Source organism: Marmota marmota, unplaced genomic scaffold, assembly GCF_001458135.2.
Source record: "Marmota marmota marmota unplaced genomic scaffold, marMar, whole genome shotgun sequence".
Taxonomy (NCBI): domain Eukaryota; kingdom Metazoa; phylum Chordata; class Mammalia; order Rodentia; family Sciuridae; genus Marmota; species Marmota marmota.
In genome coordinates, this window is record NW_026000222.1 from 8,212,221 (window position 1) to 8,234,832 (window position 22,612).

Sequence of the window (22,612 nt, forward strand, 5' to 3'; positions counted from 1 at the left end):
GTTTCATCAAGCGAGAGCTCACAGTGGGTTTTGGGTAAGGAGAAAAGACCAAAATGTCAGAGCATCCGATACCTAATTCAGCTTCAAGGTGCTAGAACATTTTCAAAACTTTTAATCTTGGAAACCAATTCTTAAAGGTAATCAGATGTGCCACATATAGCAAGAGTTCACATATGTAATGTATACACATGTAAAATAATAATGAATACACCTATGGACCCCTCGCTCAGTTTGAGGAGCACCTCCCGTGTGTCCCCCACCACTCTCCTGGGCTCCCAGCAAGTGGGAAGCTCTAGCTCATGGTCCTGTGACACATTACTCACTTTTCTTTTTAATTTTATCATCTACCCTTGGGTCCTCAAATGGTATGTTCAGCTCTGCTTACGTTGTGAGGTTCCTGTAGATTGCCTGTCTATGTTCCTCTGTGCGACCACCATTTGAATCCTGTGTTATGACTGGGAGGCTCCTTCATGCTGACACATGTCTGCGGTCCCTCCATTTGCATGGCTCTCTAGAATTCCATCATATGAATACCCACCATTGGAACCCCCACCACCTGACCCCCCCCCACCTGACCCCCCACAGGACTGGGATGGGCTTTAGGGAGTTCTCTGCACCTTGTTATCACAAAGACTGCCCCAGAACATCCTAGAACTTTTCCTAACCTCCATAGTTTCTTGAATGCACGTTGCAGAAATGAAACTGTAGCAGTCATTAAGCACTAGTTTAGCTGGAACCCCGAAGCCTTCTCCAGAATGGCTGCACCTGCTCACACACCCAAGGGAGATGTAAGATGCCCCACTTCTCCACATCCTTGCCCAAGCTTGCTACTGCCTGGCTATCTAATGCCTCCTGTCTAGAGAGTAGGAAGTCGTTTCTCATTGTGGTTGCCATGGCAGTGCCTTCTGCTGGGGAATTTGGGCTTGTTTTCAATCCTGTGATATTCTCTGTAGGACCCCCAGAACCCTAAGGCAGGCATCTGCCCTATCTGCATTGCAAGTTGGTGAAAGAAAACAGGTGCCAATGAGAAGTTACTGGTGAGGTTAACCCAGAATGCAGTAAAGAATATGTATTAAGACATAATCTATAGTGTGTGTACATATATGCAGATATGTGTATGTAATATACATGTATATATATGTGTATATATACATACAGAAGAGATCTCACAAAGTCATTTATGATTAATGTTGGCTCTCACATCCACAGGTGTCATGCATGACCTTGAGCAAGTCCTTTACCTTCCTAACCCACAACTGGCATACAAAATGTCAAATAATCCACACACAAACACTGACATGAAGAAAAGTTTATCCGCATTGCTAACGATTAGAATGTACATTTATCTTAAACTCTGAATATATGCAGCTCTCTTCACAGACACAAAGAAAGGATCAATATTTCCCCGCACACGCAGACCTCATTCTAAATTTAAAAATCACAGGGCACAGGAACAGGCCCTCTGGTCAACACAATCTCTCCACAAGAATGACCCTCGCCTGGGCAGGGTGTCTCTGTGCCTTCTGGTCCTCCTGCCTGACACTCCCCACTGGGCTCCTGGCCTCACTCTGCTCACCTCCAAAGCCTCACGGTCGCAGCCCCTCCTGTCCCCTGCAGCTCCTTGCCAACCAGCAACCTTGCTTCTGAACATGCATTGCCACGGGATATATTTGATGGAGTCACTGGCTTGTGCCTGGACCTGCCTGGCTCCCCTGCTGGGAGGTAAACTCTGGGGAGGAGACGCCCAGCAGGTCTAGTTTACCTGGAACACCAAAGCCTGTGCTGCTGCTGCTGCTGCACCTGGCTTCTTGCAGGAGCGTGGTGAATAAAAAAGCCTTGTCTTAGTTCATCTGCCACTGGTTTCCAAAGGGCTTGGCGATGGAACCAGGATTTTTATGTGCAAGCTGATACATGAATAAGAACCGGTCACAGACCCCTGAAGCCCTAGTCTCACTAGTATCCCCTGGGGTTGGCCTGCACCGTTTGATTTCTAAAGAGGCAAAGAGGAGCACGAGTCTTTCCTGGATTATCATCTGTTCATTCTTTATCCTGAGCATTCAATAAAGAGATTATATGAACATAAATCAACAAAACACTGTGTTTTCTTTATCGTTATATCCACTTGATGGTTTTAGAGTTTTAATCATGCCAATAACCATCCACTGCAAGCTCTTAAGGATGGAAACCATTTCTTATTGCATTTGAAATTCAAAGAGGAAGCTCCGAGCACCATGTGACAAGAGGTAGCCATGGATATTTATGATCAAGGAAGATGACCAGCTAGAAGTGGGGGCTCGTCAATGAGGTCACAGTGTGCTACGAATATGGTTTATTACAGCTTCCAAAGAGATGCCCTCTCTTTGGTCAATAAGTAAAGGATAAAAGGTTCAAGATAAGGAAGAAGCACTTTATAAATGAAAACGTTCACTAATGAAATTAGTATCGTTACTGCAGGAAGTGCTAATTTTCCTGCTCACTGAGAGTTTAATAAAAATGTTATGTCTACTCTATAACTGTGATTAATCAGTGTGGGATTGAGGAGTGCAGCGATTCCTTTTCAACAAGGCAATTTTCAAAATTTGAAAAGGTGTAAATTTCATGCAAATTGCTTCCTAATCATATATGTACAAAGCGGAGCTGAGGAACTTGCAGTTAGGAATCGTTAACGTTCAACATTTTTTCTTCATTTTATTCCCTGAAAGGTAACCATACGTGAGGATACAAGACCCGCGGCAAAGCTCAGAGGCAAGTGTCCAAAAAGGGTAAAACTGTAAACACACTCAAATGTAGGTGGGCCATTTCAACAATCATGTGAAAAAGGATGTTTTGTCTGGAAAACAACGCTTCAGCCCAGTGCAAACACAAGCTCGATTCAACCACAACACTGGGAGAGTAAGAAGCCCTTCTTCACGTCCCTCTCTTCTCCATGGGAAACTACATCTGCACTAAAGAAAGTGACATTTCTTCTTCTTCTTTTTTTTTTTTTTTTTTTTGGTACCAGAGATTGAAGTCAGGGGCACTTGACCACTGAGCCACATCCCCAGCCCTATTTTGTATTTTATTTAGAGACAGGATCTGAGTTGCTTAGTGCTTTGCTTTTGCTGAAGTTGGCTTTGAACTCACCATCCTCCTGCCTCAGCTTCCCCAGCCCCCGGGGTTACAGGTGAGAGCCACAGTGCCTGGCCATTTTTTCTATTTTTAAAGGGTCCCCAGATCTCCTGAAATTCCAAGCCATAGTTTGCAAATCTGAGCAATCCTTGGACAGAGTGGCCTGTCCCGTGATTCCTGCCTCATGGCGATGTCCTCACCATCCCACCAGCCTCAGAGGGTAACAGCCAATGCCAGTCTCACTGAGCCTGGTGAATGCCACACGCACTGAGGAAATCTGAGGATGTCATTCGTCTGTTTATGTGGCTAATGGGAGTGTGGATAATGAGGCCTTGAGTGTGCAGACGACAGCACTGGGATCATCAGCCATCAACATCAGGACCGATGGCCCTGAAGTTACACCACCCAGCAGAGAACAACCAGGGAACACACTTTGCAGGCACCAGCGTTCACACAGTGGCATCTAACCAACAGCAGGCTGCCAAGGGCCCTTAAGAAGTTGGAAGCCTTTTTTTTTTTTTTTTTGTATTTTAATACAAAAATTGGAAAGCAGTAAGTTGGCCCCTTCTGAATGGCCAGCATGGCCATGGTTCCTTGCTGTGGATGGCCTTCCTCCTTGCAGGCGCTGAGAGGGACCACGTAGTGACAAGCAGGAGCCACCTGCCCCCATCCTCAGCCCCACCCTGTCCATTTTCTAAACTCACAGCCCTCATCAAGGCCATCAGCATGCACAGCCCCTGTTCTTCAGAAGGGGGCCGAGGATGATTTTTGGTGAAAGTGGCGTACTTTGGAGCCATCTGGCCATGTGCCTTAATGTGCTCTTCTGAATTCCGCCCAGCTTTTTGGGATGGCATGGTTCTGCCCACACGTCTCTCCAGGCACTGTGAGTAAATAAGACAAAGACTCCTGCCGCCTTCAATCACCGAGTAGTGAGCAGAGGCTCTGGGTTTAACGTGGCAACACATTTTCCATTATACGCTAAGATTAATAAACCTCGCAGCGCCCGGGCGAGCCATGGAGAGCAAGGGCAGTGGGGTGCTCGTTTCTGTCCCATTAGACACGGGCCGAGCTGCAGACTCGCCACACTCTGTCACTCCAGCCTGGTAATGGGCCTCATAGAGACCACACCGCTGGGGCCTCCACCAGCGCAGCTGCAGGAGGAAAACCTTCCTTTTCCCTAAAACACAAAGGCAGAGGGCCAGGTGGGTGTCCCCTTGGCCAGTTCTCCTTTTGCCCTCATTATGCAGCCAAGGGCACAAATATATACCAGCCTGGGAGGGCAGAAGGCAGGCGTGAGCCCAGGGACCTTCCAGAACAAAACAAGCCCTGCTCCTTGGGAGTGGAAGAGGAAAGGCTCTGCTGGCCTGGTGGGCCTTGCGATCATCACTGGACCAATCTGAGCCTCCATTTCTTCATCTGACCCTGGGGGTGAGGAGAGTACCTGCCTCCTGGGGGTAGTGTGGGAGCAAATAATGAAGGCACAGCTCCAGCCCAGAGCCTAACACATGGGAAGCACACAGTCGATGTGGGTTTCTGCCATGACAACTCTGGTGGTTGCTACCATTTTAATTACCACTCTGATTGTTATCAATAGGGCTGCTCCCACCACTACCAGTCACAGGGATGTAACCCTTTGATCTCCAATTCCCTCAACTGTAAACTGATGACAGCCATGCCCTCCTCTGATTGATGAATAAGATAATGCACAGAAAGCAATCAGAGAGCTCCAGGTCCTCCATCGTGCTCAATTAACTGCATATCTCCACCTACCTGGCAGGAATTCAGGGAGGAGGAAGCACCTGCTTTGATGTCACTAAGATTCCTCAATCTGTTGACTAGGAAGCTCCTTCCTGCTGGGGACAAGAGGCCATGGGCCCCCTGCTGCCTGGGAGCACTCCACTGGCCAGGGATCTGGCACAGCTGGCTTTTTCTGTCCTCAGAACCATCCTTACAATGAGGATGCTTTGTGCCTGTCTCACAGAAGAGGCTATGGGAGATGAGAGGGGTAAGGCAACAATCCCAAGATGGCACAGCTTGTTTTGGGCCCAAACAAGGAAGCCCGGGGCTCTCCCCTGCTTTCCCCAGTACACTGGCTGTTTCTGAATCTCTAAATAGAGATGTGGGTGAGACCACTATTAAAGAAGAATGTGCCCCACTCCAATTCATATGCTGGAGCCCTGACCCCCCCGCCTCCACGTGCTGCTGTTTGCAAGTTGGACCTTTGAGAGTGACGAGGTTTGGATGAGATCATGAGGGACAGAGTCCTAAGATGGGGTCAGTATCCTCTTAAAATGAGAAAGAGACCAGAGCCTCTCGCTTTCTGCCACAGGAGGATGCAAGGAGGCAGCCATCTGGAGCAGAAAGAGGACCCTCAGCAGACAGGGAGTGTGCCCCAGTGTGCCCCTGGGTCCTGAGACGGGCAGACATAGCATAGACCAGGGCGTGGGGTTTTGCGAAGCAGCTGAGGCAGACAGGACAAGAGCCCAGGTTTAACTATCTGCCCAGGGAACACTGGGTGGGGAAGGTGACGGTCTTGCCCAGAGCAGTCCTGAAGGGTGGGCCCAGGACAGACCCAGGGGTCACCAAGCGACCCTCCAGACAGAGCTGGTACTTTCTACTCCCCCAACAGCCTGTGGGTGTTATTCCTCCAGCTCTCTGGATGAGGGAACCTGAAGCCCAGAGTGAGTGACGTGGGGCACAGAACCAGGCGTGTCTACAGTCCTGTCCCAGCAGCTGAGGTCCTGAGCCCTGGCCTGGCGGCGGGTACTCTGCAGATGCGGTTATGTTCAGCATCATTCAGACGAGCCCAGTGGAATCACCGGGTCCTTCCCCAGGAGAGGAGGAAGGTCAGATTAGAAGGTGGTGGGACAGCACAGAAGTGTCAGTAAAGGACACATGGTGACATATTGCTGTCCCCAAGGAGGGGGCAGGGGGCCACCAGCCCAGCTGAAGCCAGATTTAAAGTTAGGTAGTCAGTGTAGTTAGGTAAATTGGGTCTAATATGGAGTAAAATCTAAAATGAAGGCCATGCTGACAATGATTCCAGAAATGCAGGACAACTCATGGAATGTTAAAGAAATCCCAGAAAGGCCCTAGGCCAAAGTCCACCCCAAAGAAATGTTAATGGAACCCAGGAAACAGCCCCCAACAGATTTGGAGATAGCCCATCCCAGAGAAGTGATAAGCCCATCCCAAAAAGTGATAATTAAGTCCTTCCTCTTTTGGCCTACCTGTGTCCTAACCCTTCCCCCTTACATTCCATCACCAAAACTATAAAAAGGGGAGACAACCGCACTTCCACGGATTCCACCTCTTGGGTCCCCTTCTTCCTCCAGGAGAAGTCTTTTCTGCTGTCCTTTAATAAACTTCTAATTTCCACTCTGACCTTGCCTCGGTGTGCTCTCTGGTGTTATTCTTCAACATTGGGGAAGCAAGGACTCGTCACCAGTCAACAGCAGTAACACAGCCAGCAGGTGGCCTCTAGAAGCCAAGAAGAGCCAGGAAACCTTCAGATGAAACCTTCCTCCTGACACTAAGCCCCAGGGGGACCCCGTTTGTACTTGTGATCACCACAGCATAATGGACGTGTGCTGTTTTAAGCCAGAGGCATTGGGTCATTTGTCATAGCAGCAAGAGGAAAAGGATGCAGCGATGAAGCCGGAATTCCAACCTAGAACCACTGACTCTGTCTGAGATCTGCCTGCTCCACCTGGCTGCCTCTGAGGAGTGAACAAAAGGAAGCCAGTCCAGGATCGGGGAGGGCAGGGGGCGACCCAGGAAGTTGCCCGCACGCCTCTCCCGTCCCAGAGCAGGAGGATTCAAGGTGTATCTGGCTTTAGTTCTGACACTCCCCCTGCCTTGTTAAGAAGGAGGGGGCGCTGCAGCTGGCACTCACAAACACCTGCTGAACTTGACTGAGGAAGACAGGAAGGAAAGAACGAGAGGAAAGGGGATCAAAAGAAAGAGACGAAGAAGTAAAACAAAAACCAAAATGTGAAATTAGCTCCCAGAGAGGCACTGTGACCTTCCTGGAGAAGGACGCTAAACACTTGCTTCGGAGCTCTCATGTGGCCCGAAGGACCAGAGGAAAGACTCCCAGACAGGAGGTTCAGATTTCAAAGAAAGCCACTGGCTTAGGGAGAAACGCATCTTTTCTTGACAAGTGGCCTTAAGGAAGGTCTCCTCTGGGCCATGGCCTTTACCACCCTCTGGTGGCCCTTCGACCCGCCTCCTGACCCTCCTTGGCCAGGTCAAGATATTTAAGATCCTCTGCTTCCTCCCTGGAAAGTTGGTCCTTCCCTTGCAAGAGCATCATCAGCGGCCGCCCCAAATCCCGGACTTCTTGACCTCTCCCACAAGCCAGGTCTGCAGCCATGACAAAGGGGGAGAAAAACAAAAAATAGCTCACACACACCTTCTCAACACCTGGCTGATGGCCTCAGCCATGAGTAGTGCCCAGGTGAATTTTGTGTGTGACAAATTATCCCCCAAATCAGGGGTAAGAACACGAGCTGCTTATTTTTAGCCCAAGACTGTGTGGGTCAGCAATCTAAGCTGGGCTCAGCTAGGCAGGTGCCTGCTGTCCGCTCTGCTCCCAGGGCCTGGCTGGCTCGTGGCTGGGCAGTGTGGCCACATGGCTCCCCTCACCCAGAAGGCCAGCGCAGGCGCCTTCACTCCCAGCACGACACACAGGCCAGGACCAACACCGAGGCGCTCTGCAAGCCTCTGCTCACCTCAGGTTTACAGCTGCCCGAGTGGTCAAAGCCAGGCTCGCAGGCATGTGGACTTTCAGGGGCTTGTCTCTGGAGAGGAAGATCTGCCACTTCATGATGCAAGGGTGCTGCTGTAGGGGGAGAGGCAAGACTTGGTGACTCTGCTGACATCTACCACAGATATTAACACTGGGCACCTGAGGACTTAAAATCTGTTAACCAGATATTTGTGATAGTTCTTTACACCAAGGGATATTAATGAATCAGATCACTAATCAATTCTCTTGCATAATTTACTATAGTCTCTTCAACTCAAAGGTAGGTGGATACGTTAGGGAACAGACAGCTGTGAATGGTGGGAAAACGAGGCTAAGAGAATAATCCTGTAAACTGGCCCACTATGCTGACCCCTACCTGCTTTCTTTCCCAAGAAGCAGTTTACCTGCAGCCCTGCCTGGTCTCAGTAGACAGAACACGCCACATTCCTTAGCAAACTACCTGTTCACTGCAGGAGAAATGCAGGCCCCAGATAATGTCCATGGGAGGAACCCAGAAGATTTTTTGTGAGCAGATCCTGAAACTCTGGGAGATAAGGATAGTTCCTTCTAACCCTAAAACCTGTAAGAACGTATGGCTTAGAATCCAATTAGAACCAGTCAGCATGGGCCAAGGTGACCTAGCTGTCATGACAGTGAGGACTTGAAAGTCTGACGTCCCCCTTTCTATCAGTCGTAAGTCAAGAGGTGGACCTGAGTGGGACTCTCTGGGATCCCCAGAAAAACTGGAGTTCAGGAGAGGCACATTGTCCCTCTCCTCTTTGAGAAGACCCACTCTCTCCCTTGAGAGTGTCCCCTTTCCCTTTTCCTGATTGGGTCAATAAACTTACCCCTATTGCTCTGAGTGACATATCTGAAATCTTTCTGACTTGATCCCAAGAATCAGGGTTTGAAGAGGGGGTCTTCACAGTGCCTCAGTTTCTTGGAATACCCCAGCTCCATGACAGGTAAAGAAACATGAGCTCCTAAAAGTTTTTGGCTCTCAAAGTCTATTTTTAAGTATTCTTTCAACAGGAGAAAAAGCCATTATGTGTGTGCGTCCACGTGGCATGTGCTTGCCTGCAGGTGTGTGGATGCTAAATACAGAGCATCTCTGGACTTTCTCTGCCACATCCGCGTTGGTTCTGTTCAATGCTGGGCTTTCACGCTTCTCAGTTGTGTTCCTGAACCACCCCACACGGCCCTGGAACCGTAATTGCTTCAATGATATTCACAGCATTAAAAAGAAATAAATAAATAAAATAAAAAGGAAAGTTGCAGAAGGGGCAGCACTTATCCCACACCCAGAAAAATCGACTGAAAGGAGAGTATTGTCAGAGTGTTTTGCAAATGACATTTTCAGCAATATAAATTATGATTTATTTCCCCATGTAATCATCTTGATTGCAGACACCCTTTTTGGAGGAATGGCACCGCTCTTGGCTAGCTTTTTAAAGCTTCACAAGACAACTTTCAAACCTGATTAGTATGTATGATGGGAAATCAGATACATTATATTTAGCTTGAAGTGCAGAGTGCTGTGGGTGCAAAGAAAGAAAGACAGGGGAGGAATAAGAAAGAAAGAAAGAAAGAAAGAAAGGAAGGAAGGAAGGAAGGAAGGAAGGAAGGAAGAAAAGAAAAAAAAAAAAACAGAAGAACATCTGTAATCCGCTTCCAAGGGAGCTGGCCCCACAGGCAGGGGGAGCGGAGCTACCTGGTTTGCCCAAGTTCTTCATGTACTTAACAAACGTGCCTCCCCCCCTCATCCTGGGGCTCCCAAGTCCCTAAGCTACAGGCGGGGAGGACTCTGTATCCAGGACAGGCTCTGGCTCTTCTGTCAGGACACAGAGGAGCTCAGTGGGCATCAGCGTGGGCTTCTCTGAGCCAAAGATCATGACGCTGGCTAATAGACTTTCACTCCCTTAAGGTGGGGCTACGGGATCCTCAGTGGGCCAAGGTGGCCTAGAGGGAATACAGAGATGAACCAGGCGTGAAAAATCAGGCAAGGGGCCATGCACGGTGCCAGATCTCCATATGGTGTGCATGTGTGACAGGTCCTGCAGGATCAGCCTGGGGGTCGGGGACAAGCAGGACAACCAGGGTGAACATCTAAGCTTCGGCTCCAGCAAGGGCAGGTGGACACTCACAGGAAACTGTGAGAGGTGCCTTCCTTGACTCCCCTGCCCGGCTGGCTCAGTGTCATGTGCAGCACCTGCATTCCCTGGGCAGGACGGCCACAGGTAAGAATGAAAGTACAAGTTCACGGGCTGGTGCAACATGGGGGCATCCAGAGTCGAATGCAGAATGTATATGGGTTTTTTGAGAGAAAGGGACATTTCAGTGGAATTTCACATGTGGCCTAGGAGCCAGACTCCCAAGCCTCTCCTGACTCTTGTCCCTTGCCAGCACTCCCTCATGGAAAAGCTTGAGAAGTCTGCCACGTTCAGAAGGCCGGGCCCAAACCCAGGGCTTAACATTCAGTTTGCTTTGATAATTGTCTCTAAGAAAAGGACAATGGAAGGGATGTTTGTTGAGTGCCCACTGTATACCTGAACAGGGAGAACAAGTGAATGTCCATTTATAACTGCTTAATGATTACTGCAGTCCTGAATATTCGTCCATTCCAGACTGGGACACCGAGGCCCAGAGACGATCATGCATGGAACCAGGTCACGCAACGCTTGGACCTTTCTCAGCCCAGCTCTCTCTGCAGGTAACAGAGGATGGTGAGCCCTCTAGTGCCCTCCCCCGCCCACTCTGCCTCTTCAAACAAAATCCCCGTGCTTGGCTCACAACCGAAGGTCTGCCCAGGATTGGCTCTCTGATGGCATCCCGGTGTCCTACCCAGGCATCCTTTCTTTCTTTGAGATCTCCCCAAGGTACAAGTACATCCTTCCTTTTATACTAAACTTTCTATCTCTGAAAATATCTAGGCTTTATTTTCTGGTATTAAAACTGTGGCTTTGGTAGTTAGAATTCTAAGTTGGCTCCGAGGCTCCCAGCCCAGGGCAATACATAGCTACTCTGCTATTCAACCGTGTATGCACCTTTGTTAGGGATTTTTCAGATGTTAATTAAGCCTCCAAATCTGTTGCCCTTAAGATAAGGAGATGGTTCTGATCACAGGAGCTCTTAAATCTGATGACAAAGTCAAGGGAAGTCAGATTTCATACACAAGGGGGAACAAGGCACCAAAGGGAATCCATGCATGGAGAGGGGGTTGCTCCCTTTAGAGAGGCAGGGGGCCACTTGTCAAGGACTGTGGGTGGCCTCAAGGAGCTGGGAGCAGCTACCATCTGACAGCCAGCAGGAACCAGGCCCCAGTGTTAAAACTGGGATTGGCAGTGGATTCTACTCCAGGCCCTGTAGGAGAAAGGCAGCCCCAGCCTATCCTGTGATTTTTGTCCTTTTGAGACCCTGAACAGGGAACTCAGGCACTGTGCTGGCCCCTCTGACCTACAGAACTGGAGCTAACAGCTGGGCATTGCTTGTTACACAGCCAATAAAACACACCACAACAGCATGCAACCACCCTGTCTCTGAAACAACTTCCCTTCTACCTGTCTCTTTGGCTTCCATAATCACTGAGCCTTCGAAATACAAAATTCTTAAACCTAGGAACTCAATCACCATAGCTACGTTCATTTTTTTAATTATTAAAAGATTGCTACCAAAATAGTATTGATCACTATGATTATTTATGATGGTCATGACATTCTAGCTAGTGAGAGCTGAAATGACTCTTCTCTGCCATGTTTTATACGAAGACAACAAAGTCTTCAGATACAAACAGAACTTGGTATTTATGCTACAAAAGGTATCTGTTTTGAGGCACTCATCTGTTCTAAGCTACTAGGTTGCAAAAGGCTCCATCATGGGTATTTTCTGTAGAGAACACCATCTGATATAAACTCCCCAGATGTGCAGAGACTTGGGGGGAGGATGCCTTTGAAAATTTCCTCTTACAACCAAAACTATACAAAACAAAACAAAAAGGATGACAGCTTTTCAATGTCACTAATTTCTCTGAAGCAATATTACAGCAAACTCCTGAGACCTTGGCTATTTCAGATAAAACAGCAAAATGCAGATTCAGGAGGAAGCTAGGAGTGGGCTGTCTACAACAGACTGTGCGCCAACTCGTGAATGGAGGTAAAGACAAAATAAAGGGAGGGGAGAGGGAGGAACTTGTGGTTTTGTGCCTGTTCACTTGGAGTCTGTAAGATAAATGGGCTGAGCATTTTCCTGTCCATTTCTGTTCCACATTCACACGATTAAAGTCATTAGTTAGAACATTCTACCAAGAAGCTTGCAAGGCGGGGGCTCCCTTAAGGAAGAAGATTAAAAAGAAGAAAAAGAGAAGAAAATCCACATAAAATACATACAAAAATATACAAACACACCAAAAGTGAGGCGGGTGGCTGTTTGCTAATAGTCCTGCTTCAAACTCATATGCTGCTCTCAGTGCCCATTTTAATCCTGACCCGTTTCAATCAGAGACAGTATCTCAGGGTTGGGAGGAAGCAGGGGGAATGGGCGTGGTCATCGTCCTAACTCCAGGGGCTGGGTGATGTCCCCTCCCTCCTCACACTCTGATGCCACCTACCTGTTCCTCAGTGCGCCATCAAGGCACGTCTGCCTCAGCATCCTCCCAGTTCCAGCTCCACGCTCTCGCTAACCTGGACCGTATTCAGAGTCTGCCGGCTGCCAGTCCTGCCCCATGCAGACCTATCGTCCACTGAAACCAGAGGGCTCCTAAAACATGTGCTTGGTCCGCTTATGAAGTATCAGAGGCCACAAGATCCATTAGTCAGAGCCTCTCGTTCCCATGAAGAGAGGATGGAGAATCTGGCTGGCACTTCTGGGGCACCTGGGGACTTCCTGTCTCTAGTCTCCCTTTTTGCCATTACCGTCCCTCTCCCACAGACTGAGCTGGGCATCCTTCACACAGGGGACAGTCCTTGGATTGACACTCCGAATGTGACCATGAGCCGAAAGTCCTTGTTGTCAGGGGGTGGCGGTGTGGAATGGCCAGTGGGGACAACAGAGAATGGGTGCTGGCCATCTCTGACATCAGGCTGCAAAGAAGGGGCTTTGGCTCAGGTGAGTCTTCTGAAAAACCAGGTTGGTGCAGGAGCAGTCCAGGCAGAGAGACATGTGCGTACAAAGGCCTGACCTTGTGAATTAGTTGATTGCCTCAGTGGTCAGGCGGAGCCTTTGATGAATGGAATGGGACAGAGGGCCTTTGGAAAACCAGAGTGCTCCTTGTGTCCAGCTCAGGAGAGGCCGCCACCACCAGTTGGTACCAAGTGGAATTGCAGGCAAATTACACCAAGTCGGCTTCTGCATGAAAAGCAGAAAATCCCAGTTTTTGATTGAAGTCTCCCAATTTTTAAAGTATAGACAACTTATTCATTAAAAAAAAATAGTAAACCAAACAAAAGAACTCTGCAAACCCCTGATTTGCACTCTTAGAATAAGAGGTGGCACAGAGATGGAGCCCCAGGCAGGATAACTGTCTTGCTTCTCATCTCGGGATCAAAGGGAAGAGCCATGAAAAGAGAGCGGTTGGCAGGGCAGTGGAGGCAGCCGGGGGCCCAGCTGCTGCTTCCAAAGGCTTAAAGGGGGCCAGACCTACAGGATCACACCCCATGTCCACTGGCTCATTATTTCAGCAAATAGTCATGGAGGGCCCTCTAGGTGCTGGGCACCATTCCAAATCCCTGCCCTAGAGGAATGAACCAACAGACAGCCTTCAGTGGTTTGGGCCAAGGGTCCTAAAGACAGGCGCTCACTTTCTTTGCCTTTGAGATTTATGTAGGACAAAGGACCTGACCCGGAAGTGAAAGAGGCCTCAGTACCCTGGGATTCTGATGTTCCAGGGCCCAAGAGCACAGCGTTTGCCTTTCTTGTTTTGGGCTCCATTGCCCATCACCTTTAACAGAGCCACACAGAGCTGGAGCTCAACGAATAGCTGCTGCTGAGGGCCTTGATAATAAAGGAACAAGAAATCTTGCCAGGATCCATGAGGGAAAAAAAAATCACTAAAGTTAGAACTGGCTTTTTAATACTTTAAAACCATTTTTTTTTCTTTTGATTCCACATGTCTGTGTGAAGGTAGATTCTTAGAACAGGGTCTCGAGGTCAAAGAACGCAACTAATAATCCTCCTCTTGGTCAACAAGATTGGGTATTCAGAGACAGAATTTAACGCCCCACATGAAAAAACAAAAAAAAACAGCCGGAGGGGGACGTGTGGCCTTCCAGCACCCCTTCCACACCCCACTCTGCTGCTTACCCGAGCCCATTCCCTTCTCTTTGTTTAGTGACAATGCTCTGCAAAGTGTGTTGGCCAATGTCAGGGGAACGAAAGAAAACGAGGTATCATGCAAAAGAACACACAGGTGCCGTGGGTTAGACCCTGTCCCACACACAGACCGTAGCTCTGGGGGCATGGAGGCATCCTTCACCAGCCCAATCTCTGCTTGTGCCAGTCACACTGATCCCAGGTGGCATTTGCAGATCTTTATAATTGTCCGCTCAGGCCAGCAGAGTTAAGACGGCACCCAAGATAAATGAATCGCCTTGGACAGGGGAACAGAGTGTTCCATCATGGAAATTCCCTGACCGTTCCTGCTGCTCTGACCCCACGAGAATCCCCATGAGAACCCTGCTCCCCACAAGCCTCAGCCGGTGATAAAATGCCCCTTCGCCTCCCTGAACCAGTGCTTGCCATTCTGCCAGATGCTGCTGCCTCCATCTCTCCTGGTTGGATTTCTCCTCCTTTCTTGCTTTTAAAAGGGGGAGGTAAAGTTCCTTGTTTATTTCCAAACTCCCTTGCATCTGATGTGTGATATGCTGGCATTTGCTGTTAAAGCAGAAAATTATAAGGAGGGCCTAATTGACCCTCTTGTGTCTTTGAAAAAGCCTGTCTGAGGTCTCTAATTGACCCTCTAGGTACCTATGGAACAATGAATGAATCTTCAGGAAATAATGGAGGGCGATGATTAATAGCCCGGCCCTGCCTGGACCTCTGTCTTTCGCAGTTCCTCCTCCTGTACTTTCCTTCCTTCCCATCACGACACTCAATTCCCTGGATCTCATAAGCCCAATTTATTATTATCACTGAATAATAAATACCCTGCAGTAAACACTTTAAAAAATCAGAGACATCCCGATTCTGCAGAAATGGCGACATTGGTGGAAGCCTGGGTTCTTGCTCTTCTCCTTGGTGCTTCTTACCAGAGGCCTCCTCTGATATCTGTGGGCAAAGTCCAACCAGGAGGCCTCTCCCAGTTCCTAGGAAAAGCACTCCAAAGGTGGACTGAGATCACTCAGAATTCTGATTCGGACCTGTGAATAAATATTGCCCTTTTTGCTTTGGTCAGATAAAGAATGAGAGCCTCAGGGGCAACAAGATAAGAACACAGGTGGTAAAGAGAAGGGCCACTCCTTGAGGAAGTGTGCAGCAGACCCTCACAGGAGAATTCAGGGAGTATGCGCAGGAGCCCAGAGATGTGGACAATGCCACTGTCCCCATCACTCAGGTGAATTAACTGAGGTGCAAAGAGAAGAAGGAATTTTCCCTAAGTCACAAGATGCAAGATCCGAATGCAGGACACTAAGAATCAAAGTTAGAGCTCCAGATAGGAGCGGAGAAGAGATTCCCTGTCCTTGCTTTTAGTTTAGCTCCTTTCCTCAGTCAGCATGAGAGAGAGCACTTAATTCAAGAAATGTGCGTTCTCCAACAAGGACTATATAAAACTAGAGGGAAACTTTTTTTTTTTTTAAACAAATTCATACCACTAACCCTATAAGTAATTTCAGAGTATTTAAAGTGAAGGGGACCAAAGCAAGCAAGAAGGAGCTGTCGTTTGTAACTCTGCCTGGCTCCCAGGACAACCCCGCTTTCTTGGGGACCTCCCAGGGCAAGGCAGCCACAGGCTGTCTGCCAGGCCCTGCTGGCTTTTCTGGGCCCCTTTTCTTCGTAGTCAGAGCTTTGTGGGAGAGCAGGCTGCCTAGGCAGCCAAACACGTGCTTGGGTAAGACTGACAGCTTCTGTGGGGTCTGGGTCGTCTCCAGCACCAGGTCCCAACCCAGCCATCAGAAAGCACTGGGTCATCATTCAGAGCCAGAGACTGTGGGCAGACAGAGGGCTCTTGGAAGCCAAGAGCCCCAGAGTGACTCAGAACTACAGGAGGGGGGAAATGCACGAACGAATCTCTGCATGCCCAAAGGAGGACTGCTCCATGGGCACTGTCGACGCCACCATTTTGAAAGCCAAAGGAGATCGTCTAGGCCAAGCTTTGTCCAAAGACGTGTGTGTATGTGAGTGTGCACACATAAGTCTATGTTCGTGTGTACATCACATACGTGTACCTGTTGTATCTTGACCTGTGTCTGTCTCTACAAATGTACCTATCACTCTGCCAGTCATCAGCCAGAGCTGCTTCCAGACCCTGGGTTTACTATAGGAACTTGCAGGGTTTATAGCAGCCACAGTGAAAACCCCAAGATGGCTCCCTCCATCAGGCCCGAATGCAGCAGGCCACCAAGTCCTCTCCTCCACATGGCTACGCTGCCCAATGGCCGCTGTGACCACTGGACAGCTACCAGGTTGGCATGTGGGCCCCGAGTGCTTTCCTCATTACTGCCCCCACACATCTGCCTAGGGCACCGCTCTGTCCAGGGTCAAGTGGAGTCCTGCCTACAGGCCACACATGTGTACAGATTAGGGCACCACACCTCCCAGAGGACTGCCCAGGGACGCTGCCACCTCTGCCCTCTCTACTAGGTCTGTGCCAGTTCCTGGAGCTTAGCCACGAGCGTGGTTCTCTGAGGCAAGCCACCATCCTGAGCCCACATGCCAACCAGCTCTGTCACTGGGTCCTCACGCTCCAGGCCACTGTCCATCTGCCCTAATCACCCCAGGGCCATGTACCGGAAACCATACGCAAGCCCTGTGCCCCAGAGCCAGTGAATGACCCAAACTAGCCAATCCTGAGCCTGCCTGCTTGGCCCCTTCCTCCCCATGAAAACATCATAAAAGTATCATCCTCGCTCTCTCCCTCTGCCTCATCCCTCCCCGGCACTTCCCCTTGTGGCTCCCTGTGGTGTGACAAAGCCCTTCGACCTATGAGCAGGGCAAACCATCTTTCCAATGGCAGTCATTTCCTGGACTGGGGCCTTAGCACACTAAACAGTAAGAGCGGCAACGATAGGAAGAGAAGGAGGGGACGAGAAAGGTAGGCAAGAAGGACGACCTACTCAAACCTGCTTTGTCTTTGGAAGAGAAACAACTAACAGAGACGCAGAAGTGCGTTTCCACCCAGGCTGGGGACATGCACATCCAAGACACGTGGGAAGCTTCTAATGGGAAAACCTGACCGCCATCCAAAACCCCATGTTCAGGGGGCTCCCTGGGCCTCCCTGATTGTCGCTTCCTGACTAAGGAAACCAGCAGAGAAGCTAATTTCCTCACATAACTGACAGACACCATCCAACGTGGAGCTGCGTTACAAAACTGTGTCATGCCATAAATAGAATCCTACTGCCCCTTTTAAATAACCGTGTGTGATTTTATTCATTAAGATTCAGATGCTCTGGAAGGTGCAGATGCATCTTCTCCCCTCCTGGATCCCAAATAACACACCCACATGGGAGCAGATGGCTTTGTGTAAATCAGATGACAGAATGGGGGCTGGGGGAGATGGCTTTATCAGAACAGTATTGCCAGAATAATATGAGGGGGTGGGGGCAGAAGGTTAGGCAAGTTCAGCTTTAACTGACATGTGGACTTTGGGTCCATGTAAAGAGTGACTGGTGTTTGGGAACACCAAGTGACCACTCTGTCATCCTCCTTCCAGAGGGAGCCCAGGTAATGTGTAAGGAAGTGAGTGGATTAGCAGGCCAGGAAGGCGGGGCCTCTCACTAAGGCCAGTCCCCCATCAAGGCCTCAAAATCTCCGTTGTTGCCTTCATGTGTGGAAGGGGTGTGCCGCCGATTAGAAACTGCACCCGCTTACCCTGGCAAGGGAGAGTGAGATTGGTTTCTGTCCATTTTGATCTTGAGTGTATAAGGGACAGGAGTCGTGCTGGTAGTGTCCTCGGGCAGAGGAACAACACAGCTGACGGGGAAGGCAGTGCCCGCTCGGTCAGTGCTGCTTCCCGGGAGGCTGAGTGCCAAGTGCATGCCAGCCTGTGGGTGCCATCTAAACAGTGGTGGGGCCAATGGCCAGCCTCGGGCGTACAGTGTCCACCACCCAAAGCAGAGGCACAAAGAACGAGCAGCAGCCAGACCTGCTTGTCAAGGTCTAGGGTATGCCCTGCCTTCCAAGAGTGACAGGAGCAGGCCTGCCCAGCCTCCCTAGAACATTACAGCACTTGCATTAAGAGATGCTCCATCTCCAAGATGAAAGAAAGACATTCTCCTGCTTCCTTATTATTCTGGGTCAATTTTAGAATTAAAAACTTACATATATAAAGATAAATATGAGTTCAAATGACCACTAGCCATTCAGAGAGTGATACGCAAAAGTTTAGAAGATGTGACATCCACATAACACACAAAAGTCTCTCAATCTTTGGGAGAATTTTGCTTTCCTTAGGATTTTTCCCAAAATCAAGAGTTCGATTCTATAATACCTGTTTCGTGAGACATACTGGCTGTCACTCAGACCCCTCTCAGGCATAGACTCCCCAGCAAATCCTAAGCCCCTGGCCACGGACAAGGCACATCAGCTCTCTTCACATTTTCTTTTCTCCTTATCCTAAAAAAAAAAAAAATGAGGCCAAAGCCAAACTCTGTATTCCAAATCTTCATTCCAAACTCTTGACTCATCCCCAAGCTGTCTCCTGTGGAAGTTCCTTGCCACCTCTCCTGCCTTTAGTTGCCCCCCAACACGGTTGCCCTCCCAGCACCACCAACAGGGCAGGATATGGGACTAGAAGTGTCAGGTTTAATCGGAAATCCCAAAGCCAGGGCTTTGAGTTGTGGCAGGAAAAAATGAGAATTCAAAGGATGAGCATTCACCCATGGTTCTCAAACCATGGAATCAAACAAGAAAACAGCTTTTGAAATTAAGTGTCCCATATAACACACACTTTAGACCAGGGGCTAGCAAGCTACAACCCACAGGAAAAATCCAACCCCATGTCTGTTTTTTATAAATAAAGTTTTATTGTCACATAATCAGGCCCAGTCATTTACAGGTCACCTATGATGCTTTCACTATATTTCAAAGTTTAATAGTTAGAATGGACATCCAAGGGACCACAAAGCCAAACTTATTTACCATTTGGCCCTTTATGAAGTTTGTGGACCCTATCTTAAGCTGAAAATTAATTTCTATAACTCTCAAATACTTACATCTGCTTTGTCACTCCCGGACAATAAATGGAATGACCGAATAAGAACATTTTAATGAGAACGTTTATGAATTATTAATTTGGGTTTAGAGAAGAAGACAAAGTCAGAGAATTTTCAAAAGACTCACAACTTCTATGTTTGAAATAAAGATTAGATCTATACCAGATAACTCAACTCAGCCACAAGCATTTATAGAATATGTACCAAGGGTTTTGGACAAAGCCTTTTCTTTCATAGTGGAGAGAAAAAAACATTTCAGACCTTCCTTCTTCCTCCCTCCCTCTCTCCCATTCTCCTTTGCCCTTTCTTCTCTGCCCTCCTTCTCCTTCTTTTAATCCACTATTTTCTTGTTTATTTTGCCTGGTCCAATAAAAGTCTTGGAAGCATCTCCCCCTCTGATATGTGTGCCTCGCCACATCCATCTATCACACAATTCCTGTTACAGGCGCTCTGGATAACTCGGATCATCTCAGAAGTCCATTTTACCCAGAGGCTTGATATCTAAACTGTAGGATTAAGCCATTTGGAACACACTTGATTCCTATAACATGTAGTGATTTTGCTAATGTTGTTCAGTTTTATTTCCTTGCTTAGAATGATTTCCATTAGCTGGCCTGCAGATTAGCAACCTAATCTCCTAACGAGAGCTCTTCGATCAAACGGTCTAGAGTGGCCACATGTCTTGCTGCTGCCAAGTGACTGATTTAAGAGATGGACAAAAACTAGACACACACAAGTGCAGATAGTGTGATTAATGGTCGATCCAACTTTCTCTGAACTGTGTATCATGACTTAATGGGAAACCCTGAAGAGATTAAAGGGGGAATCACATTACCATGAATAATATAAAAAAAAGTGATATTCTGTCTAAAAAGCTTTTGAGTGCAAGTGACTCGAACAAATATATTAACAGAGCTTACAGCAGATTCAATCAGGTTGAACGTTCCCCAGAATTTATTTTGAAATAAGCTTTACATATCCAAGATGTGAAGAATGAATCTATTCGAGACTGGCAGGAAAGCTATTAACATGCAGATTTTAATTCTGCCTTCGATTCTGCAGAGGCCCCATTGTCCCGCACTGAGCCCTGGCAACCTTTCCCAACTGCAGATGTAGAGCGCCTCTATCAAGGATTCCACCATTACGCTCTAGCGGGCTGAGATTTATTTTCCTCACTTTATTCTAACTTCTAAGAAATCAGTTCAAATGCATATGATCAAGGCTCCGATAAAACTGATCATGTTGAAAAGCATGAATTCCCGTCTCACCAGCCCCTCCATCGGCTGGGAGTGCCAGTTCACGGGGGCATTTAGGGGGCAAAAATTGGCAGCTAAGCCAGAAGCTGGCTTTATGGAAACTAGGTGCACATTAACTCACAATTAAGCCGCAGTGCTAATGAGGTCACAGAGTACGACCAGGTAACGGGCTGCAGCCGAAAGGCAAATATTGAAATGAAGGCGTTTATTTTCAAACCAACAACCCTGAACGGAACCATTCCAATAAGTCCCATTAGCATTCTAGTTATCAGGCAGAATAATTCCATCTCTAAAATTAATTAAATAAATTGGAACGACCTGGAATCCTTTCCGTGGCAAGCGGACAGAACAACGCTGCGTGAAAGGCAGGCTCGTTTAGATTAGCGGCCTGTCAGGTCCTCCAGAGCTGGTACTGCAGTGAATGGAAGGAAGGTTAAAAGCGGATTCACCCAACAGGCACCAACATGCTCATAAGGAGAGTGCAAGGCAGTTTTCTTAAAAATAAACTCTACTTTAAATTTTTTCCTTTTTTTTTTTTTTTTCAGTACTGGGAATTGAACTCAGGGGTGCTTAGCCACTGAGCCACAACCCCAGTCCTTTTTCACATTTTATTTAGAGACAGGCTCTCACTGAGCTGCAAGTGCCTCACTAAGTTGCTAAGCCTGGCTTTGAACTCGCGATCCTCCTATCTCAGCCTTCCAATTCCCTGGAATTACAGGCATGCACCATCACGCCCGCGGGCTCTACTTTAATTTTTCTTTTCCTTTAAATTCAAAATGCTTTGGGGCTGAATTCATCCTACATCAAAATGCTATTACTTAGAAATTCGGATTCTGTCCTCAGTGGTCCATATTTTATTTTCTGAGAAATCTGCATTATTTAACAATTAACATTGATAAAACACATGACAGGTGGGTGGAATAGATGAGTCCCCAGGGCAGTTTCTGGGTTTCTGAAGAGTCCACAGGGGAGTCAAGGTTCAAATCATGCCTTTGGCTCAGTGTGCCTTGGTCTAAAGATTTGGGCCACCACCCAAATTCCTCTACTTACATCTAGTCACGAATGTGATGGCTTAAGAAAGCGGTAGGGCTTTGGGACAAGAGTGGGCCATGTGGGTAGGGACCTCATGAACAGGATTACAGTCCTCATAAAACAGGCCCAGAGAGAAATTTCTCACCAGTTCCACCAAGTAGGCACGCAGTGAGAAGATGGGCACTATATCTACGAGGAAGTGGCCTTCACCAGACTCTGGCTCTGCTGCCACCTTGATCTTGGACTTCTAGCCTATGAGAAATGAGTTTCTTTGGTTTATAAGCTATCCTGTTTATGGCGTTTTGTTATAGCAGCAGAAATAGGATAAGACGCAGACTTTCTGGATCATCTAATGAAAGAGAAGCAGAAGCTCCTGAGGCTAGTGCAGCCCACACAGCAGCCCTACAGTGCTGGCCATCATGCCTTGCAGGACCACGCACCCTAAGCTCATTTGAACCTGTGTTTGGTCACATGCTTTGTCACATATGAGCTGTGTGACCTTAGACAGGCACCTAACCTCTTTGTCTCTCACTGTATTCACCTGCAAAATGGGGACACCCATCGCCCTTCCATTAGCAGGACTGCTGCGCAAAACTGAACCTGCTGATATGATTTTAAAGAGACCCCACAGCGTCTCCAGAGTAAGGACTCTCTGGGGGTGAGCCTCACCTTGTCCCCAGGTGCTGGAGCTGGCAGACTTTCCAAAAGGTCTAGCAGTTCTTTGTGACTACCGCTACACCCAACTGCACAGGCTTTTCCAGATAACACAGGTCAGTAAGGCATGTCTTTAGATCGGGGTTTCTCAAAGAGTGGTCTTTGGACAATCTGTGCCAGAAAACCAGATGTGCTGGTTAAAGACACAGCTCCTGGACCAGCCTGATATATTTAAAAAAAAGTTAGTTCCTAGTTGAGTTTCAGGGCTCTAGAAGTTCTGAGAATTACTTATTTCAACAAACAAGAGATGAACAAAGGAATCCCAAACCACTTTCTTGGGCACATCAGTTGCAACAGCACCCATTAAATACCACTGCAGAGGGACACGCTCTAGACCAGTGTTCTCCTGGACAGTCTCTTGCCTCCATTTCCCTGCATGCTTGCTGCAG

General features: G+C 48.1%; 1 protein-coding gene across 3 annotated transcripts in view; it reads right to left on the reverse strand.

Annotated features, from left to right (window-relative positions):
- The window catches only part of Wwox (WW domain containing oxidoreductase), an 875,116-nt gene that overhangs the window by 500,535 nt on the left and 351,969 nt on the right, over positions 1-22,612 (reverse strand). Inside the window, exon 9 of one of the 3 annotated variants that reach the window (XM_048792594.1) lies at positions 7,842-7,951. The exons of the other annotated variants lie outside the window; for them this stretch is intronic. Within the exon in view, the coding sequence (XP_048648551.1) occupies positions 7,842-7,951 (110 nt within the window). The remainder of the gene's footprint in view (positions 1-7,841; positions 7,952-22,612) is intronic. 3 annotated transcript variants of the gene reach the window in all.